Source organism: Mastigoproctus giganteus, chromosome 6 (genome assembly GCF_048544385.1).
Source record: "Mastigoproctus giganteus isolate SK-2022 chromosome 6, ASM4854438v1, whole genome shotgun sequence".
Lineage (NCBI taxonomy): Eukaryota > Metazoa > Arthropoda > Arachnida > Uropygi > Thelyphonidae > Mastigoproctus > Mastigoproctus giganteus.
The window spans coordinates 200,636,619-200,654,705 of NC_143580.1; the positions used below are offsets into that span (position 1 = coordinate 200,636,619).

Consider the following 18,087-nt stretch of genomic DNA (forward strand, 5'->3'; position numbering starts at 1 on the left):
TCACAGTACACAAACTGCAGCCCCTAATCTCACCTCGTTTTGAGTCCAGGATGCCAGAACTGACATATCGATCCTAAAAGTCGTCGTTATTTGTTCTGCAGGTACTTGCGCTGATTCTATAGCTATCCCAACTCTTATTTGAAAACTTTGTTTTATTGATCCTACCTGTGCAAATAATATATTTTTCGCTTTATTATTCATATCCGCCAAGTATTTCTCCATTTGATTATGTAAAACATAATATTTCCATATATCTTAAGAACAGGAAGTACATGATGTGAATCGAATGTATGGATGGAACGAGTGTAGAGAAGATTTTACTATTATTTTTTCACAATTTCGAAAAAACTAGAAAAATACAGTAAATCCTCGTTTAACGGACTATACTACAGGCATAGGGGAACACTGTTCGTTAAACTCGAAAGGAATATACATAGTCTCCGATGTTGCCAAATTGTTAATCAAAAATGTTGTACTGTGAAAAAAGAAAACATTAAATGTTGTAATGCTGTATTTTACTATACTTTTCAGTTTTGTGGAGTAGAAAGCCTTGAAATTTTACCTTGTCCTATAGTAGCAATGGACACGTTGACTGAAGCTTATTTGGAGTCTGAAGACCTTTCGGGTACCCTCTCTGGAGGTTTAGATAACTGCCTATTGGTGATTGGCCCACTTAGGAGGCTTATGGAGGGTGATTGTGGGGAAAATCCTAGTGCTCTGGCACTCTGTTTGGTTATGAAAATATTTTAAATGATGGTAAGTAGCATCAAACTGAGGCAGCTACGTCACCGGCCCCTGTACGGGCGTTGCCCGTTATTTCTTTTGGATGGTTCTAGTGTGACAGTGTTTTTTTTTTGGTCCGTTTTTTCTGAAGTCCGTTAAAGCGAGGGTTTACTGTATGAAGAATTTTTTTTGTACTCCCTTTTTGTAATTCTGTAAGCGTGCAACTACCCGGTAGAAGCTTGCGTTCTCTGGTTTCTAACGTGGACTCAAATTTGCTCCTCTTTTGCTCAGCGGTGTGGTATATCGCATAACTTGTAAATATTGTGGTAGCTGCTACATGTGTTGTGTCTTACGCAATACACATATAGCTGTTACATAGGGGAGAGCTCGAGACGCCTTCAAGACCGCCTTGCAGAGCACGAGAGGTCAATTTGCCTTGGTGAGACTGACCAATCCGCAATCGCGGAACACTTCTGGTCGATCCACCATGACCTTAATCCCAAGCGTGACTACGAAGTGATTGACCAATCCCGACGTTTTCGCCACCGCCTCTGGCTGGAGTCGCTTAACATCTCGTGCAGTTCAAGAACTAAGAATCGCTGCAAGGGCACAAGGCCTTAGAGGCAATTATCTTGAAACTGGATAAACGCTGGCAGAAAATCCACACACGTCCGTGCAACAACAATGAGCAGAATCCTAGTAGTTGAATGTTTAATCTCGTGCACGCACAACTCTGTACCTGTTAAATTTGTCTCTAACGTCTTTATCGCGTTAGAATTTTGCTGAAGAAGGGATCAATTTGGCCCTGAAAGCTACATGTCATTTATCGTTTATTATTCAAACTTTACTGGATCATACAGAATTTGTCTATTTATTTACCAGATTTGGCTTAAGCCTAACTAATTCTGTCACGGTATAGAAAAAGTTGATAAGTTCTTTCCATCCCAACAGGAAGTATTTCTCAAGGCCTTTTTCACAAAGGTAGCAACGCTATCTGTCCCGAGGGCTCGTAAAATACTTGGATTGAAATCCCACTGGAACGGGAGGGCTGTTGAGCTTTTTTGCATACCATTGTCTAGAAAATGTTACAAGCTAAGATTGCATGTCACTTTATTCCTGAAAATTGGGGTTTTTCGCACCTACAAAACACGGAATCTGACCGTAGAATGTGCAGACACTATATACTGATGCCACAGCCTTGGTTACTTCGGCGCTTATTGTAAAACAGCCAAACCCAATCACGAAATTCCAGTTCACTTCAGATTTATTTATTCTAATTAATTATTATTTATAATTAATTATTATTTATAATTAATATAAGATAATTATCACAATGGTAAAACATTTCAACAATACGGGGGTGACCAAAAACTTTTGAAAACAGGCTATATAAAATTTATTAATAAATTATAGAATAAGTTATTTTGATAGCTTAATGTCTTATAAAATAAAATAACATGAAAACAATTGTATGCCAGTGTCTTATGCAGTTAAAAAATTTAATTTTTTAGGTTGGTAAGTGGAAGAAGAACGAATATCCAGCAAATCGAGCATGGTTCAATAATCAAATTTTTCACCAAAAGGGCAGAAACACTAAAGAAATCCATGAAAGAATAACTAGAATGTTTAGGGAGGTATCACCCAGTTATGCTACTGATGAAAGACGGTTGGCAGAATTCTAAAGAGGACGTGAGTCGGTTGGGGATCTGACTTTTGAAACAATTGCCATGAAGAAAAATATAAAACAGAAGTAAAGTGTCTGAACTTGAAAAGGTATTTAGCGGAGTTATCAAAAGATTAATTTTTGCTAATCAAGATAGATTTTTATCCCGCTAGTGACTGGTGATGAATCCAACTTAGAAAGCAAACAGTTGAAGCACAAGGGATCTCCAACCTCAAAAGTTTCAAACACAACTATTAGCTGGAGAAGTGTTGGCCTCAATTTTCTGAGACACAAATGGATTGTTAATTGATTACATTCCATCCAAAACAACTGTAATAGGGGAATATTATTCCAGCCTTATGCCAAAGTTAAAAGCAGCAATTTGGGAAAAAAGACGAGGAAAGGATTTTCTTCTCCATGACAATGCACAAAGCTCGGATTGCAGGCTAAAATTCATGAATGTGGATTTGAACTATCCCCATAGATACAGTTCAGATCTGACTCAAAGTGACTATAATTTGTTCGGAAACCAAAAGTCTCATCTTCGTGGAATTCATTTTAAAGGTGATGAACAGCTAAAAGCAGCTGTGGAAGACTGATGCCCAATGTGAAGAATATTGTTGAAGGATTGAACTCTTTGCATATTCTATATCTGCCATCTACATTTTTATATCATCCTTCTTTTTACTTTCCTTCTTGAATTTAATCCATGTAAGCGCTTTCTTTTCTAAGTGTTAATCTGTACAGTATGTAGATTTACTTTTAAAACATTAGAAAAAAAATTTATACGTGTATTATTTTATACAGTAATGTACTGTATATAAATGTGTGGCGTTTGTGACAGAATAGCGAACTCTCCTGTAAAGTAGGTTTCACCGGAATGCATTGGTGTTTTTCTGTCTGGTACACTGGCATGGATATGCTATCAGGATCTCCAAAGACTGTCCAATAGAAGATGGCCTGTACACACAGGAAAAAAAATTAAAACAAATATGGCACACGTGTTAATCATTATACTATAAAAACAGTACAAGTCTTTACTATAGTTAGGAGTTGTTAACTATAATAAACTGGTTTGTTCGTTATTAATTAGTCCTTAATAAATAACTCATTTCTCATTTAAAAACTTAAAGATCCCTTTAAGCTGAGAAACCACAAATGAAATTACCATTACATTAAACTGAAAAATAATCGCTCAGTGAATGATATTTTAGTAGTGCGAGTACTGAATTTCTTGAAAATGTGATACGTCTGTTTATTTTTTCTTCAGATGTTCGAGCTACTTTATGGGATAAGCCTCTCTTGGAGATGGACAATCAAGAGGGAACCGGAGAGGCTAATAACAGCAAAGATGAAGGTAAGTTTAGTTCACTTGGCGGCTAAAGACAGGAATGCATCGTGCCGTTTAATTTTAATAATCTCTCTCACATACACGGGCAGAAATGTTGCTTTGCCTCCTTCGTGTAAGCAACTTAAGAAACACCATGTCTTTTAACTCCATTGATGCCATTACAGAAACATTTTATACTGAAAATTCGGAAGACGAGGTGATGTAGACACTTTTTATACTCACCATTGGCACGGTTATTGACAAATAAATCGATTTATTCTATAAATAAAAATAGTATTTATTAATATTTTCTGTTAATATAATGCACTCTTTATTTTACTATGAAATACATAGATAATGTCTCTTAATATGTCAGGATCTCAGTTTCAGATAATATTTGATTTTGTTAACGAAAATGATTAATACGCGTACAACTATCTGAATAATTTGATTTATTTTTTTAAGAATGATAAATTTTATATCATGTCATAGAAATGCAAGACTGTGTTTCTACGAAAAAGATCGCTCTGGACAATCACAGGCAGGATCCAGCTGGAGGGATCTTTATTCCTGAATGTACTGCCAATGGACTTTATGAGCAAGCTCAGTGTCATAAGTCTACCGGATACTGCTGGTGCGTAAATCCTAGAACTGGAAAACCTGTTAGAGGTACAGCTACGCATGGGGTGAAGCCAGACTGCGCCAATGTTAGGAAAAATGCCAGGACATTTAAAGGTATGTAACAATACAATAATGTATGAGAATCCAAGGATAAATAGTAGATAATGTATTCTATACTTAACGGTCCTATTTTTTTAAAATAAATAATATACAAAAAAAGTCGCTAGAAGGTTTGTTAAACTCGTGTTAGTTAAAAAAAATACGTAATTTTAACTAGCATCCATATAAAAATGTTTGTGTTGTGTTTGTTTAATTTTTATCCGAAAATTGAATTAGTAACATCTTTATCATAATGTCATAGGCATTTAATGCATTGTATATCGACTGTTGCCTTCGTGGGTAGCACAGTTGGTAGAACCCCCACCACACCGGGTGGAAAAGATCTTAGTTCGAGTCCCGTCGCTGACATGACGAATTTTTATGGGCCTTTTTTCACAACGTGGCTGAGTTAGTCGGTCTTAGAGAGGGTGGCATGGTTTTTTTCTCCCGGAAACTCAGGTTTTTCGTCCAGCGCTTCTTCAGAAGCAAGTAAGCTGTGTTCTGCTTAACATCAACCAAACACCTTTGCCTTTTCTGGAATGGCTCTACGGGGGTATAGCTCCAAGCAATGTTTAATTATCTTAGATTAGTTAGTTTCCTAAAGTGCAGCCGAATGTAACGTTAGGTAGAGGTATAATGTTAGAAAATATTATTTGAATTCGATTTTTACAACTATGGAAAAAGTACGATAATACAATGTTTTATCGAAAATGGAATGACTAAATATGTGATCTTTAATTATTTATTTAAAATAAAAAATAATATATAAAATAGCATTATTTATTTTATATTTTTCATCATGAGCGTTTCATCTTTCATCTTGAGAAAGCTCTGCCACGCAGTGTATTAATACAAAATAACTGAAAAGCGATTCTAAAATTAAATATTTTAATTTTAAATCTAATTATTATAATCATCTTTAATTGATATACAAGGTTCTCTTTTTTATTAATTTAATTCGTGTCGAACCTTGGTGTGGTCACCGAAGTTTACGCTGAGGGCTTTCTTCAGAAGCAAGTAAGAAAGGTCATACAAATTTTGAGATGTACATTAAAAATAATGTATATCTCAAAACTTTTACTTACAGTGGTATCTTAATGTATACTTTTATTCATTTCTCTTAAAATTATTTATTTACAATGCACTGTTTATTTGATTTAATTAAAAATTAAGTGACTTCGTGAGGCGATATCACAATTTCATAATGGTAGATTATTGTACCTCAGTAGTAAAGCTGAAGTAAATGCAGAGCAGACTTCTGGCATACAAGAGCTCTACAACATTACCCTGCATGTGGCAGAAAGAGCTTATTTTCGTAAGTAGCTAAAATATGATCTGGATAATGACACAAATAAAGAGCAACATACTCTTCCTTAAGAAGCAGTGCTGTTCTTCGTCTGCGCGGTAGCACAGTGGTATCGTCACCGTCTTTCCCACACGGGTTGGAAAAGGACCAGGTTCGAATCCTGTCGATGACGCGAGGAGCTTTAATGGGCTTTTTTCACTCCATGGCTGAGTTAGTCAGTCTCCGGCGTAGATAGCAAGGTTTTTTCGTCCAGCAAAACAGACAAATCGACCAGAGAACACACTCAATTAACAGACATAAGACACATAGTACGGCAAATGAATTTAATTATTCGGTAGCCTAAATATAATAGGTTTTTTTTTTTTGGTTTTTTTAAGTGCTGTTCTTTGAAGTGTAAAACAAAGGCAACTCGTGGCGACATTTTTCCAGATATGAAATTGATGTATTTTGTAGTAAACTAGTTTGCTTTTGGATATTTACGCCCTTCTGCCAATTTACGTTCCTGAATAGTAGTATCTAAATTAAAAAGATTAAAATCAGTAGTTTCTTAGGCTCCTCCGTAGCCAGGTGGGCAGGAGCAGCAGTGCGTAGCGCACGCTCCTTGATTAGACCGGGGTTCGAGCCCATCACAATCAAATATGGAGGATGCGGAAAGGTCAGGGAATGACCACCGCATATCCCCGGAACAATATGGCCTTAGTTACTAATGCTCCTAAAAACCAAATACAACAACAGTAGTTTCTTACTTGAAACCATCAAAGCATTTAATTAGCATACTAATTCCTTTCATTTGAATAACTTTAATCTTATATGAATCGAACGTACTCATCTTATATAGCATCCTAAATGAAATTGTTTCTCTCGAGAAAGTGAAGAGGGAAGCCAATAAGCTAGGATATGAAGTTTCTGATACCACGCACACATACATGCTTGCATCCTTTCGAATGCTGTAAGTTTGAATCCTGTCTCTCACCAATGAGAAAAGGAACAACATTATTTGTACCATATGGCATTCGCCATAGACGCTACCATCCCGGAAAGACAGAAGACTAGATGTAAAGGAATACACCATTATACAAAGGAATACGCCATTTGTACCTCGTATAATTGCCGACCGGGCTAGCCGGGTGGGTAAAGTGCCTGCCTGGAAACCCAAAGGTCGCGGGTTCGATTCCCGCCTCGGGCTTGGGTCAAAGTACTACAAAACCTCGTATAGTGGTGTTTGGGCGTTGGCATTTGTTGCATGGATCGTTGAGGCTGACAGCTTGGGAAAATTCAGAAGTCACCTGAATAAGTACGTATTGTGGGGAGAGAATTTCATAGGTAGTTTATTATATATATAGGGTATATTATAACATACGGGGGGGCCCACTTCGTGGATGGATTTAGGACTTAAAAACAATTTAAAAAAATGTTCGTCGAAACATTGGTGTGATTTTGCCTTGTTTCCGAGTGTTTTTGTGTTCCAGCAATTCTTTCCACATATTGAGTTAGCATACCTGGCTCCATTCAACTATTTACAAACAATGCTCGATATCTCATAAAAGTTCTTGGTGAATTATGTAAACAAGATCCCGTTGTGTTCTTTGAGTGATTTCAGTTAGTTCTCCTGGCAAGGGCACTACATTTGGAGCTTGTTATTAACATTTTGATCCTGTGCATTTGCCGTGATAATGGAGGCTTATTCAAATCGAGAGACAGCAGACATGCATCTCATATCTATCTTCGCTCGATTTGGACTTGCAAGATGCAATGCAGCCTAGGCAACAAAACTTCTCTAATCGTCATGTGCCAAATAAGACCTTTCAGAGAATACGTGAACGTCTTACGAAAACTGATTCATTTAGAAAATGACTTTCAGACGGTGGTAGACACATCAGCATCAGAACTGTTGATTTGGAAGAACGGATCCTCAATCACGTTGAAGAAAATGTTGGTTACAGCACCCGATGGATAGTAACAACAGAGAACGTGAGACATATGACTGTGTGGAGAATTTTAAGGGACCAACAGCTTTATCCATTATTATCTTCAGAGTACAAGGACTTAATAAAGGTTACTGCCCGCCATGAGAAACTTTTTGTACTTGTTTTCTGCAGATATGTGCTCATGGTCAGCATTTCCTATTCGATTGTATTGTTTACTGATGAAGCTGGATTTACTAGGAATGGTGTGGTCAATTTTTACAACGCTCATCGATGGGCTGAAGAAAGTCCCCATGCCAGTGTTCAATCAAGACACCAGCAAAAATTCGCCATGAATTTATAGGCAGGAATAATTGGAGAAAATGTAATAGGGCCTCTTGTTCTGCCTGGCAGATTAACAGGAGCATCTTACTGAAAATTTTTAAGAGAATGTTTAAATGAGTTGTTGGAAGACGCTACACTTGGTGTCATTAGTCGCGTGTTGTGGTTTATGCATGATGGTGCTCCGCCTCATTTTAACCGCGTCGCTAGAAACGTTTTGGATGAGCGATTCCCAAATAAGTGGGTAGGGCAAGCAGGACCCATTGCCTGGCCTGCACGCTCTGCTGACCTGAATTCACTCGATTTTTACTTGTGGGGCCATCTGAAAGCCATTGTTTATTCTACACCAATTGATAACATTGAAATACCCGGCCTGCCAACGTGTAGAAAACAAGGCTGCCAGCAGACCCGACCTGGAACTTTTGAACGGGTGAAAAGGTCTATGATGAGTCGTTTGCAGGCTTGTATTCAGGAGCACGATGGTAATTTTTAGCATTTCCTGTAAACATAAGCAGTTAGTTGCTGGAACACAAAAATGGCTGTAACTTGGAAATAAGGCGAAATCAGAACTATGTTCACATGAACTTTTTTTATTATTATTGTTTTTATGCCCTAAATCCAACCCTAAAGTGGGTCCCACATGCTATGATACACACTATATATTTGGATAAAAAAAAACCTATTACATTAGGACCATCCAGAAAGTTATTTCATATACCCACGTGCGTGTATTGTGTCTGTAATTTGGTATGTTCTCTGGTCTATTGTTGGACGAGAATCCCCAGTTTCTAGTGGGGAAAAAGCTTGCTATATACGCCTGAGACCGACTAACTCAGCCACGGAGTGAAAAAAAGCCCATAAAAGTTCCTCGCGTCATCCACGGGATTCGAACCCGGCCTGTTCCACCCGGTGCGGGGAGGACGATGACGATTCCACTGTGCTATCCGCACAGACTGTATATTTGGATAGTGTGGCAAAAGTCTGGGTCTTTCCGCACCACACTAATGCTCATAAATCTGATTATGTATTCAATGGATTACTGTGGCCACACTGTAATGAATTGTACATTATCAATGTACAGGTGTTTGCTTACTCTTTGTACGCAACTGAATATTTAACATAAGTATCGAGTATTATATGTTCAATATGAGTGAAGATGTTAATAACATGTTCATCATATTCAGAAAAATTCTAATTAATGCCTGCAATATAAACCTAATAAAAATGGCGTGCAAAATATGTGTTTAATATGTTAGCCTAGCTGCAAAATCGAGCTGTAGTTAGGGAAGAAAGAAAAATTGTTGCTTTCTCCTTTTCGTGCCCAGCTATTTTTTTCGATGGGAAAAATTTGTCTTGTATTCCACTTTTCAATGCTAAAACATATACTCCTTCGTATATATGCTAAATATTTTTTTATTAAAAAAATATATATAAGTAAAACACAACAAATAAAAATATATACGAAATAAAATTGTTGAGAAATGCTCCATTGAAGCATTTTTAGATCTGGTGTATATACAAAGTAGACATGCATTCCGATAGCAGTGCAGTTTTATTTAGATATGTATAATTATATGAGGAAGATAATGGAATTGTATGTTCAGAGACAATCGTGCAGGATCAAGTACACATTTTTTTTTAACACACTACTAAGCGAGCAGTAAGTCGAAATCCAGGACTTTATGCGACTTTACCAACGAACTTCTTCTGCACGTGGAGGGCTATTTAACAAAAATATCGATAGTCGGCCAAATTTAACTAAGAAATCATTTGTGATAAGTAATATTTCTATAACTGTGGTAATGATTTTTTTTATTTCGTTAATATAAAAAAATACTCCATCACAAGTTAACACTAAAATAAATTCCAACTCTTGAATTATTTCTGAGACTTGGAAACAGTTGTTTCTTTTTTTTAAAATATTGGTTGCTGAGCACTCAGTGACTGCTTCAAAACTTCGCTCTTGTGGATTTGCGGATGGCTTTGGAGTTCACTAGACTGTTGTTTATGCTTTGTGTGGAATGGCGATGCTGTATTGCGAATAAAAAAGGCACATCGGCTCGCTGTTAACTTTAAAAATGCAATCCATCCTCACATTCATCTGCTATAAGTCTCAATTAAACTATTTTCTAAATCCTATAATGACTAGTGTGCCTATTTTTATTTATTGCTTTTAAAACATCAACTATACTGGACTTCAGCCTTTTGAATAAAACTATTTCTGGCTCTATCGATTGTCCCCCAGCTCCTAAAAAACACCAACTTTAATTGCCCTTCAAGGCCTCTTAGACACGTTCCTACATTTGTAATAGACAGATATCACACAAATAATTTAGCTTTTTAACAAAATTGCAAAATAATTCACTTACGCAAGTTTAAATACCTTTTCATCAAACAGAAAACTTAAAAAAAAAAAAAAAAAAAAAAAAGCTGATTACTCCCATTTCTTTAAATCCACGTCTAGTTAATTTTGTACTTACATTACTTTGATTATTTTGTAACTTTGTTTTCAGTAAATACCGTTTTCCTTTTACTATTCTCTACTGGTATGTTATTATTTTTTTTATATATTAATGCGATCAGTAACTTATTTGGAAACTTACTTCCAGTTGCCCCTAATGTTCTATTATTTGAATTTATATAAACTGTACATACATAGTGTTCTGTAAATACAATTCCATTTATATCATGTATATTTTTGTAATATATTGCCCTCTTAGAAATTGTATTCCGTTTCCGGCAATAATCAATAATAAAAATAACTATTTGCACGGTAGGCATTAAAACTACGACAAAGTTTCATTTTTTGGGCACTTGCTGTTGCAAAAAACATCAGTTTATGGTTGATACGCAGGGCGGGCGCTAGGCTGGACGTCGCCCACCTGCAAAGCTTAAATGGGCGTCCCTGCATTGCTAGGCGGGTGCCCCCAAACATACTAAACTTCATACTAACACTTCGAGACGGCGCCCACCTTGTAGTGGCGCCCGCCTGCAATGCAGGCTCTGCAGCCCCGCTTCCGCCGGCCCTGTTGATACGAAGCTGTTTTTTTGTTGTTGTTACAAGGCATCAGTATGTTATATCTTTAAATTGTGTATTTTGTGGTCGGTTTTTTAATATTTAACCCAATCTACTTTTTGTTTGAATATAAAAAAAATGCAAACCCGAGAGGGAAGACTTCTTCATGGCGGTCCTCTCTTAATATTTTCTTTAATATTTGCTATACAGAGTTACTCACGCTAGGTGTTCGAATCCACGAAATATGGTATATTCTTGTAGTCTCTTGTAAACTCCTCAAACCTTATTTGGAGTAAGTGTAAGTCTGTTTAGGGTCAAGCGGCACCATGGATTCCCCCCATCTCCTAGTTTACATTGTGTAAATGCCAGAGAGTTAAGTGTAAGTGTAAAGTGTAAAGTGTATTGATGTCTAACGGCACCAGGGGTTTCCCTCATCTCCGCGTTGCTTTCATTGTAGGTGTACCAGTTCACTGGGAAGGCCAGAGATTTAAAAGTGTGTGGATTTTGTATATGTGTAGTGTTGTGTATCGTTGTTCATCTGGCCGTTTAGCCGCTGGACCCCTACTGAGGCCCAACGTTGTCCACACTTGGCCTCGTGGAGGCAGACCAGGTACACAGAATGAAGTTTTACTCTGGCAGGCCTTGCCACCTAGTTTCCTGAGATTTCAGTGACTAGGGCCTATAAAAAAAAAAAAAAAAAAAAAAAAAGACTCGGTAGGGGTGAGCGCTGGAATTAGAAAAGCCAATTGAGGTGTATGCGGTTTAATTTGGACGAAGTTAAGTTTTTGCAGTTTGTGTGGGTTATACGCTGGCGTATTAGGTAGAGTAGGGGGGGGGAGACTGAAGGCTGGGGGGAAAAGACAGAAGTATGGGGACGATAGAGAAGGCGATCCCAGGATTTTCAGTGAGGCAGGCCCAAGCCCCACCAGGAGAAGAATCAGGGTTGGCAGGGGTGGAGAGGAGACAAGACTGTCTCCTCCTCCCCACCAGGGGAAAGGGAGTAAAGGTACCAGGCAAGGGAGCCCGGTACAGATCGCCATCAGGCATTGACAGTTGTGAGCACATGGGGGTCCAAGCGATCTGAACTGGATCTTCTTTGGTGTTCTTTTTCAATGTAGGAGTCAGATCCCAGTCGCAGGGTCATACATGAATGAAGTCCTGTGTCAGGTTGTCTCTGGTTCAGACGTAGGTCTTCCTGGTTGTCAGTTCCCTGGTGAATAAGGCTAAATGACGGTCATATTCGTAGTTGTGGGTACAGTTTTATTGTGTATTCCGGTTTTCTCTAGTCCTGGTTTTGGGATTCATCATCAGCTTCTGGGTGCTGTGCATGGTGGTTTGCTATAAGTGCTCGCCTTCTAGCAAAGAGTTTCTGTGCAAAAATGGTAAGGGCTTTGTATGCTTGTTCCGAGTCAAGAAGATGCTGTTCCATGTTCTGCGGGAAGTAGGTGATAGCAGTGGTGAGCCTGCATCGCAGGTCCTCATACTGGTCGCAGTCATACATGAGATGTTGCCATGTTTCCTCGTGGCCACAGAGGCAACGGGGATCCTCAGTGATTCGGAAGCTAAATAATTTTGCATTAAATGGCCCGTGCCCTGTGAGCAGAAAGGTGACGTGGAGCCCTGGTTGGAACCAACTCGGGAGTTTTGGAAAGACTCTATTTACGCTAGGGAGGAACTTCTTGGTGATTCCCCCTTTAGTGGATTCTGTCCACCGATCCTGCCATTCGTGTCGGAGGTGGTCGAGCAATCTGGTTTTTTCAAGCTTCCTGTTGTTGGTGAGATCCAACGTGAAGTTTAGGACAGTGCACGGTATTTCTTTTGCCATAGAGTTAAGTGTGTGGGTCTTGGATCGTTTAGTGTCGTGTACCGTTGTTCTTCTGGTCGCTGAACCCCAGTTGGGGGCCTAACGTTGCTCCACTTACGCCCCGTGAAGGCAGACCAGGAACCCAGTACCTTATATATACTCTGGCAGGTCATGCCACCTAATTTCCTGAGATTTCGGTGGCTAGGACCTTAAAAAAAAAAATGTAAAAAAGGGGAACACTTAAGTTTAGAAAATATGTAGGAACGGAAAATTTGTTTACTGTATTTTATATCATCATACTTCAGGGCCGGCTTAAGGCAAGATCGAGCGGTTCCCCCGAATAGGGCGCCAAAATTTAGGGGGTGCAAAATTCCCCAAAAATTCACTGATTTGCTGTAAATTTCAAGTCGGAGAGGGCGCACCAAAAAATCTCGCACAGGGCGCTGATAGACCTTTTTAAATAAATAAAAAAAAAGAACCATTCGTTTAAAACTTAGCATACGAGTTTATATGTATTGGTACTATATATACTAGTGACATGCAAAATACGGTCCGTGCCCCTCCCTCCATGGTATGTGGGAATCCGCGAGAAGGTGAACTTTCTGCTCATGTGCGCCACGAGTTACGTAGAAGAGAGAAAAAAAGGTACAAGCTCACTCTTCAACGCTAATTTTGAGGGGTAAATTGTTGAGATTTTTTTTCCAGCTTTTTTCTCTTTTATTATTATATTTCAATTTTATTATTATTATTTTTTTATCCGTATACTTGCTGTGTAATGGTAAATCTTGAAAGTGGGATAGAAATACTTTTCTGTGTCGAACACAATGTTTTATTATTGAGGACAATAAAACAAAGTGATATTTTAATTTGGAGATTCGACGGAATCCAAAATTAAAGGAGTTAGGAATCCAAAGGGATACATGGCCGAAAAAATTTGCGTGACACTGCTGTATACATTATGCAACAGCAATAGTGCAAAGGATTCAACGGTTGCTGCTTTAGATTTCATATCCCTATGGTTGCTTTTGTATACTATTATGTGATGTTGTTAACAAAAAAAAAAAAAAAACACCCTCATATAAATGTTACTTTTACTGGCAAATGTTCTGTATTTCGTTATTCTGCTTTAATTTCGATCATAAAAGTCCCACGAAAGGCCAAAGAAAGGCACGTAAAACTTTTGCCACTCCTTTTTCTAACTACGCGCCTAATTTATAGCTACAGAGGGCAAACTGTTGGTTTCTTTTTTGGCGCAAAATGATCCTTGCCGCCCAGGTAGCGTCACAGGCGATGCGCACGCGCCACGAGGGTTGCATTCGTTGTGCAAAGTAATGACGTAATTACATGTTTGCCACCTGTCACGCTTGACAAATTAGCACCCAACGCCATCTAGGAATAAAAATAAGAAAGAAACAACATAACGTGGATGAAAGAGGATCTTGCTGTAGAAGTTACCGTTAAGTTTTACTCTTTAATCGTCACCTACAGATCTCGCCGCCGTCTGTCGCCGCAGGTATGGTTCTGCGACACGAAACCTTGACGTCATCGTTAAGTTATCCTTCTCAACGGTGAAACGTGAGGACGTAATAAAGTCTTTGAGTATAAAACATGAACAATAACAAAATGTTTTACCAATTATAAGCAAACAAGAAACAAACGTATGTAATCGCATCGGTAATCAGGCATGTTCCTTCCGCGTACAGCAAGTCTTGCTTTTTAGATAAATTATTTTACCAGCCTTCTACTCTGTTATCAAAGTTAAATCAGACATAAACCTTCCTGATACATTTTTGTTTTTTTTTAAATGTGCAAGTAGAACCAAATTACCTAATAAAAACACCATGTCACATGTGAAAACATCTCATAAATTTGAACTGAGATGTATATTTATGCAGCAATCGGACTTGTCTGTTTATTCCTGTCTCATCAGTGTTCCGTTTCATTTGGAAATCACTTATCTTATCAGCCGAGTTCCAGAAGATGTAGTAATAGTAATATTAATAAACGTGTTGTCTAAATATTAACTGTGCATATATAATACACAACGCTTTAGTTATAAAAACATTCAATTCAAATAATAAACTCAGTTTTAATTTTGATATAAGTTTTTGATCATTTTTAAGCTCTTTTTAGGTTTAGACTTGCAGACCTACTACCGATTGGTAGCGGATGGTAGGTTGTGACACCTTATTACAAACAAATATCATCAAAATGGCTACGTGCTGTTTGCTTGACACAGAATGTGTAGGCAACTCTGTGCTGGTAGAGGCGGGCGTTTCATATGAGAGGTTAATATCATTTATTTTATAAAGCTACGATCATCCCACTTTGTACTGCACTTAAAACTGTGCAAACTAATTATCCACTATTCAGAGTTGTTTGCTTCCCGCCCTTCACATTTGCCGAATATATATTTTTTTCCTCGGTCTTTTGAGTGAAATATTTTCTTAAGTACACAATTAAACATATTCAAAAGAGGATTGGAATAATTACTGTACGTTCGTGCATATAAGTTAATACGTGTGTAGTACACTTTTACAATATAGTGCATGTGATAGGAGGCCTATTTTAGTCATTCTGTATGATATAGTGTTTTTGTGCAGAATCAGTTTCCATAGTACAGTTTACATAGTGTCCAAAACAACCAAGTACGTCATGCTTGGTTGTTTTCGACCAAGCATGACGTGCTGTAGAGCTGGTGTTGACAATATCAACACCAGCTGTACAGATTCTCGCAGGCACTTTATTACTGGATCTGCACGTTGCATTTAGAGGCCTTTGTTTTTACAAAATTCTGCCGAGGCATTTCTATAGAATTTCAGGAAATCATTGTTAATCCTCAAGCTGATCTCAAAATTGAACGAACCAGGTGCTGGAATTTATTATTGGACATCTGGCAGCATAGATGGAATTCTACAGAAAATGGGGCCATCACAAAAAAAAATTGTGGAACGCCATTGATCGGTGATCAGATCATAACGGTGATCAGAAGACTCAGGGCATACCACGAAAACAGTCTACGAACCATTACATCAAGGCCTCAGCCTGCCAAACGCCAGGAGCGTATCCGGTCCCATGGCCTCATGTTGCTTTTTCCAAATGCAGATACGCCCACCAGCATTCATCAGACCAGGCAACAGATTTCCAAGTCGGTAGTCCAGTGTTGGTGCTGATGTGCACATGCAAGGCGCAGTTTCTTATGTCTCGTAGTGAGCATGAGTACCAGTGAAGGACGTCGACTGCTATAGCCTGTACGAAATAATGTCCGGCCCATAGTTCACGTGGATATTGATCTTACTGTTCCTACGTTGTACTGAATGATTAACCAGGCCACTGTGCTGCGTCTCTGATATTACGAGACACGAAGCTCACCACGTGTTACCTATGGCTTGTTGTTCGACCGCTGTTGAGCAAGTCACGGTTGACTCGTGATACCACAGAACAGGAGCTGTTGTTGCGATACTGGCACTTGCACCTTTCCTCCACAATCATTCCACGTTCGAAGTCGGAAAGATCTTAATGCCGACCTATTTGCCCTGGCAGACACTTAAAAACTGATCACTATACATGTGAACTACAATCTTATATCAGCCGCATCACCAGAGTCACGGACCAGTCATTCCTACGCAAGGGGGGGGGGGGTGTTGCTAATGCAAAGCCAACTCAAAAGTAAAACCCGAATATTTATTGATTATACAAATAATAAATTCGGATATAAAAATAAAATTAAATCAAATTTATAACGGTAACACTATTAACTAAATTTAAAGAAAGCTTATTTTTCTAGTTTAGACTAAGGAAAATTGCCTAAAGAAGTCCAGACCCACAGGTTAGATAGGACAGATAGTCGACTCCTCCCATAGCCCACAAAAAAAAAAAAAAAACAGCATCCTCATGGGAATTCGTTAAAAGCGGGCTATCACAGTTGATTGTTTCACTCATATCACGTAAATCTGTTTCTGTTTCGCAAACGTATGTTACTCGCTTATTTCAAAAGAATATAGTCCATATATTTTATTCACACTTACAATGCAAAATTTTAATACATCTGAATTTAAATAAATATTCTGCTTCTATTCCGAGACTGCCCCATCGGTTCAGAAGAGTTAATTGAGAAATAATACCATAATATTACCAAATCTGGATACATTTTATATGCACCTTACCGTATTTTTTGGCACGGGTGGATTGAGCTCGGAGGAGGACTCTACTATCATGAATAATTTTACTATGAAATATTACCTTTTTTTTTTGTCCAGTATTTCTCGTCCGAAAAATCGCTCTATAAAATATGTAATTCTGGATTAAAGAAATTATTTCTCCCCTATCTTTTCAGAATCATTACATTTAACCTCTTTTACAATAGTCAGAACTGGATTTACTAAAGCCACACAAAAAATTACAACGCTATAGATACACAACAGATCTATAAATATTGAAAAAATTTAACGCTATGATAAATGACACTAGAATATGGTATTTTTTTTCTACTGGCCTTCGTTAACAAATTAGTTTTGAAAAATGTGCCTTTCTCAGCTTTGAAAGTATAATATTATAGTAATTCTGCGGTAATAATGCAATTCTGAACTGCCTATAGCTGTCTGTTCGGAATATAAACCATCTCTGAATTAAAGAGAGAGAGAGAGAGAGAGAGAGAGAGAGAGAGACTGTGCCATTTGGCAGAAATGACCCTGCAAACACTGTGAAAATTAACTGTCTGTTCCTGTCTAATCTGTGGTGCAGATTAAGGTTATTGCATATTTCATTTTCTATATATATTGCTAAACTCGATGATCTCTTTTGAGACATTGTAGAATGAAAATGATTTTTTATTAATTTTAACTTAGAAGAAAAGTTCGTTCTCCAGTAGCAACGGTAAAAGAAAGTTAAAAGAACGCTCAAAATATTGTACTATAGCGTACTAAATTCCCAGCATTCTAACGAATCAGCGCTGACCAGTGACTGAACCTGTGTTTGCTAAAGTAATTCACTGTAACAAAAACCTGCTATGCGGAACTGTCGTGTCGCTAATTTTGTTTGCCTGTCTCAATGGCAGTCGTCATAGTCAGCGTGTGTGGTAAGAGATTTTACATTATTTTCATTAATTCTAGCAATGCTCGGAATTGAGAACGCTATATAATAGAATTACCAATCAACGTCGATGGACTTTGAGTAAATATAACATGCAGTCGCTTAACTCGGACACCATTGCATCGAATTGCATGCTTCCATAAGTATGAGTAGAACCTCTGGGAATGCACTGCATCTAGTTTCATTTT

At 38.0% G+C, this 18,087-nt stretch overlaps 1 protein-coding gene across 3 annotated transcripts in view; it reads left to right on the top strand.

Moving 5' to 3' along the window:
- Positions 1–18,087, top strand: part of LOC150084874 (SPARC-related modular calcium-binding protein 1-like) — a 250,366-nt gene that overhangs the window by 162,564 nt on the left and 69,715 nt on the right. For all 3 annotated transcript variants that reach the window (XM_090375607.1, XM_090375609.1, XM_090375608.1), the window contains 2 exons: positions 3,657–3,743; positions 4,209–4,451. In XM_090375607.1, coding sequence (XP_090231733.1) covers positions 3,657–3,743; positions 4,209–4,451 — 330 coding nt within the window. The remainder of the gene's footprint in view (positions 1–3,656; positions 3,744–4,208; positions 4,452–18,087) is intronic.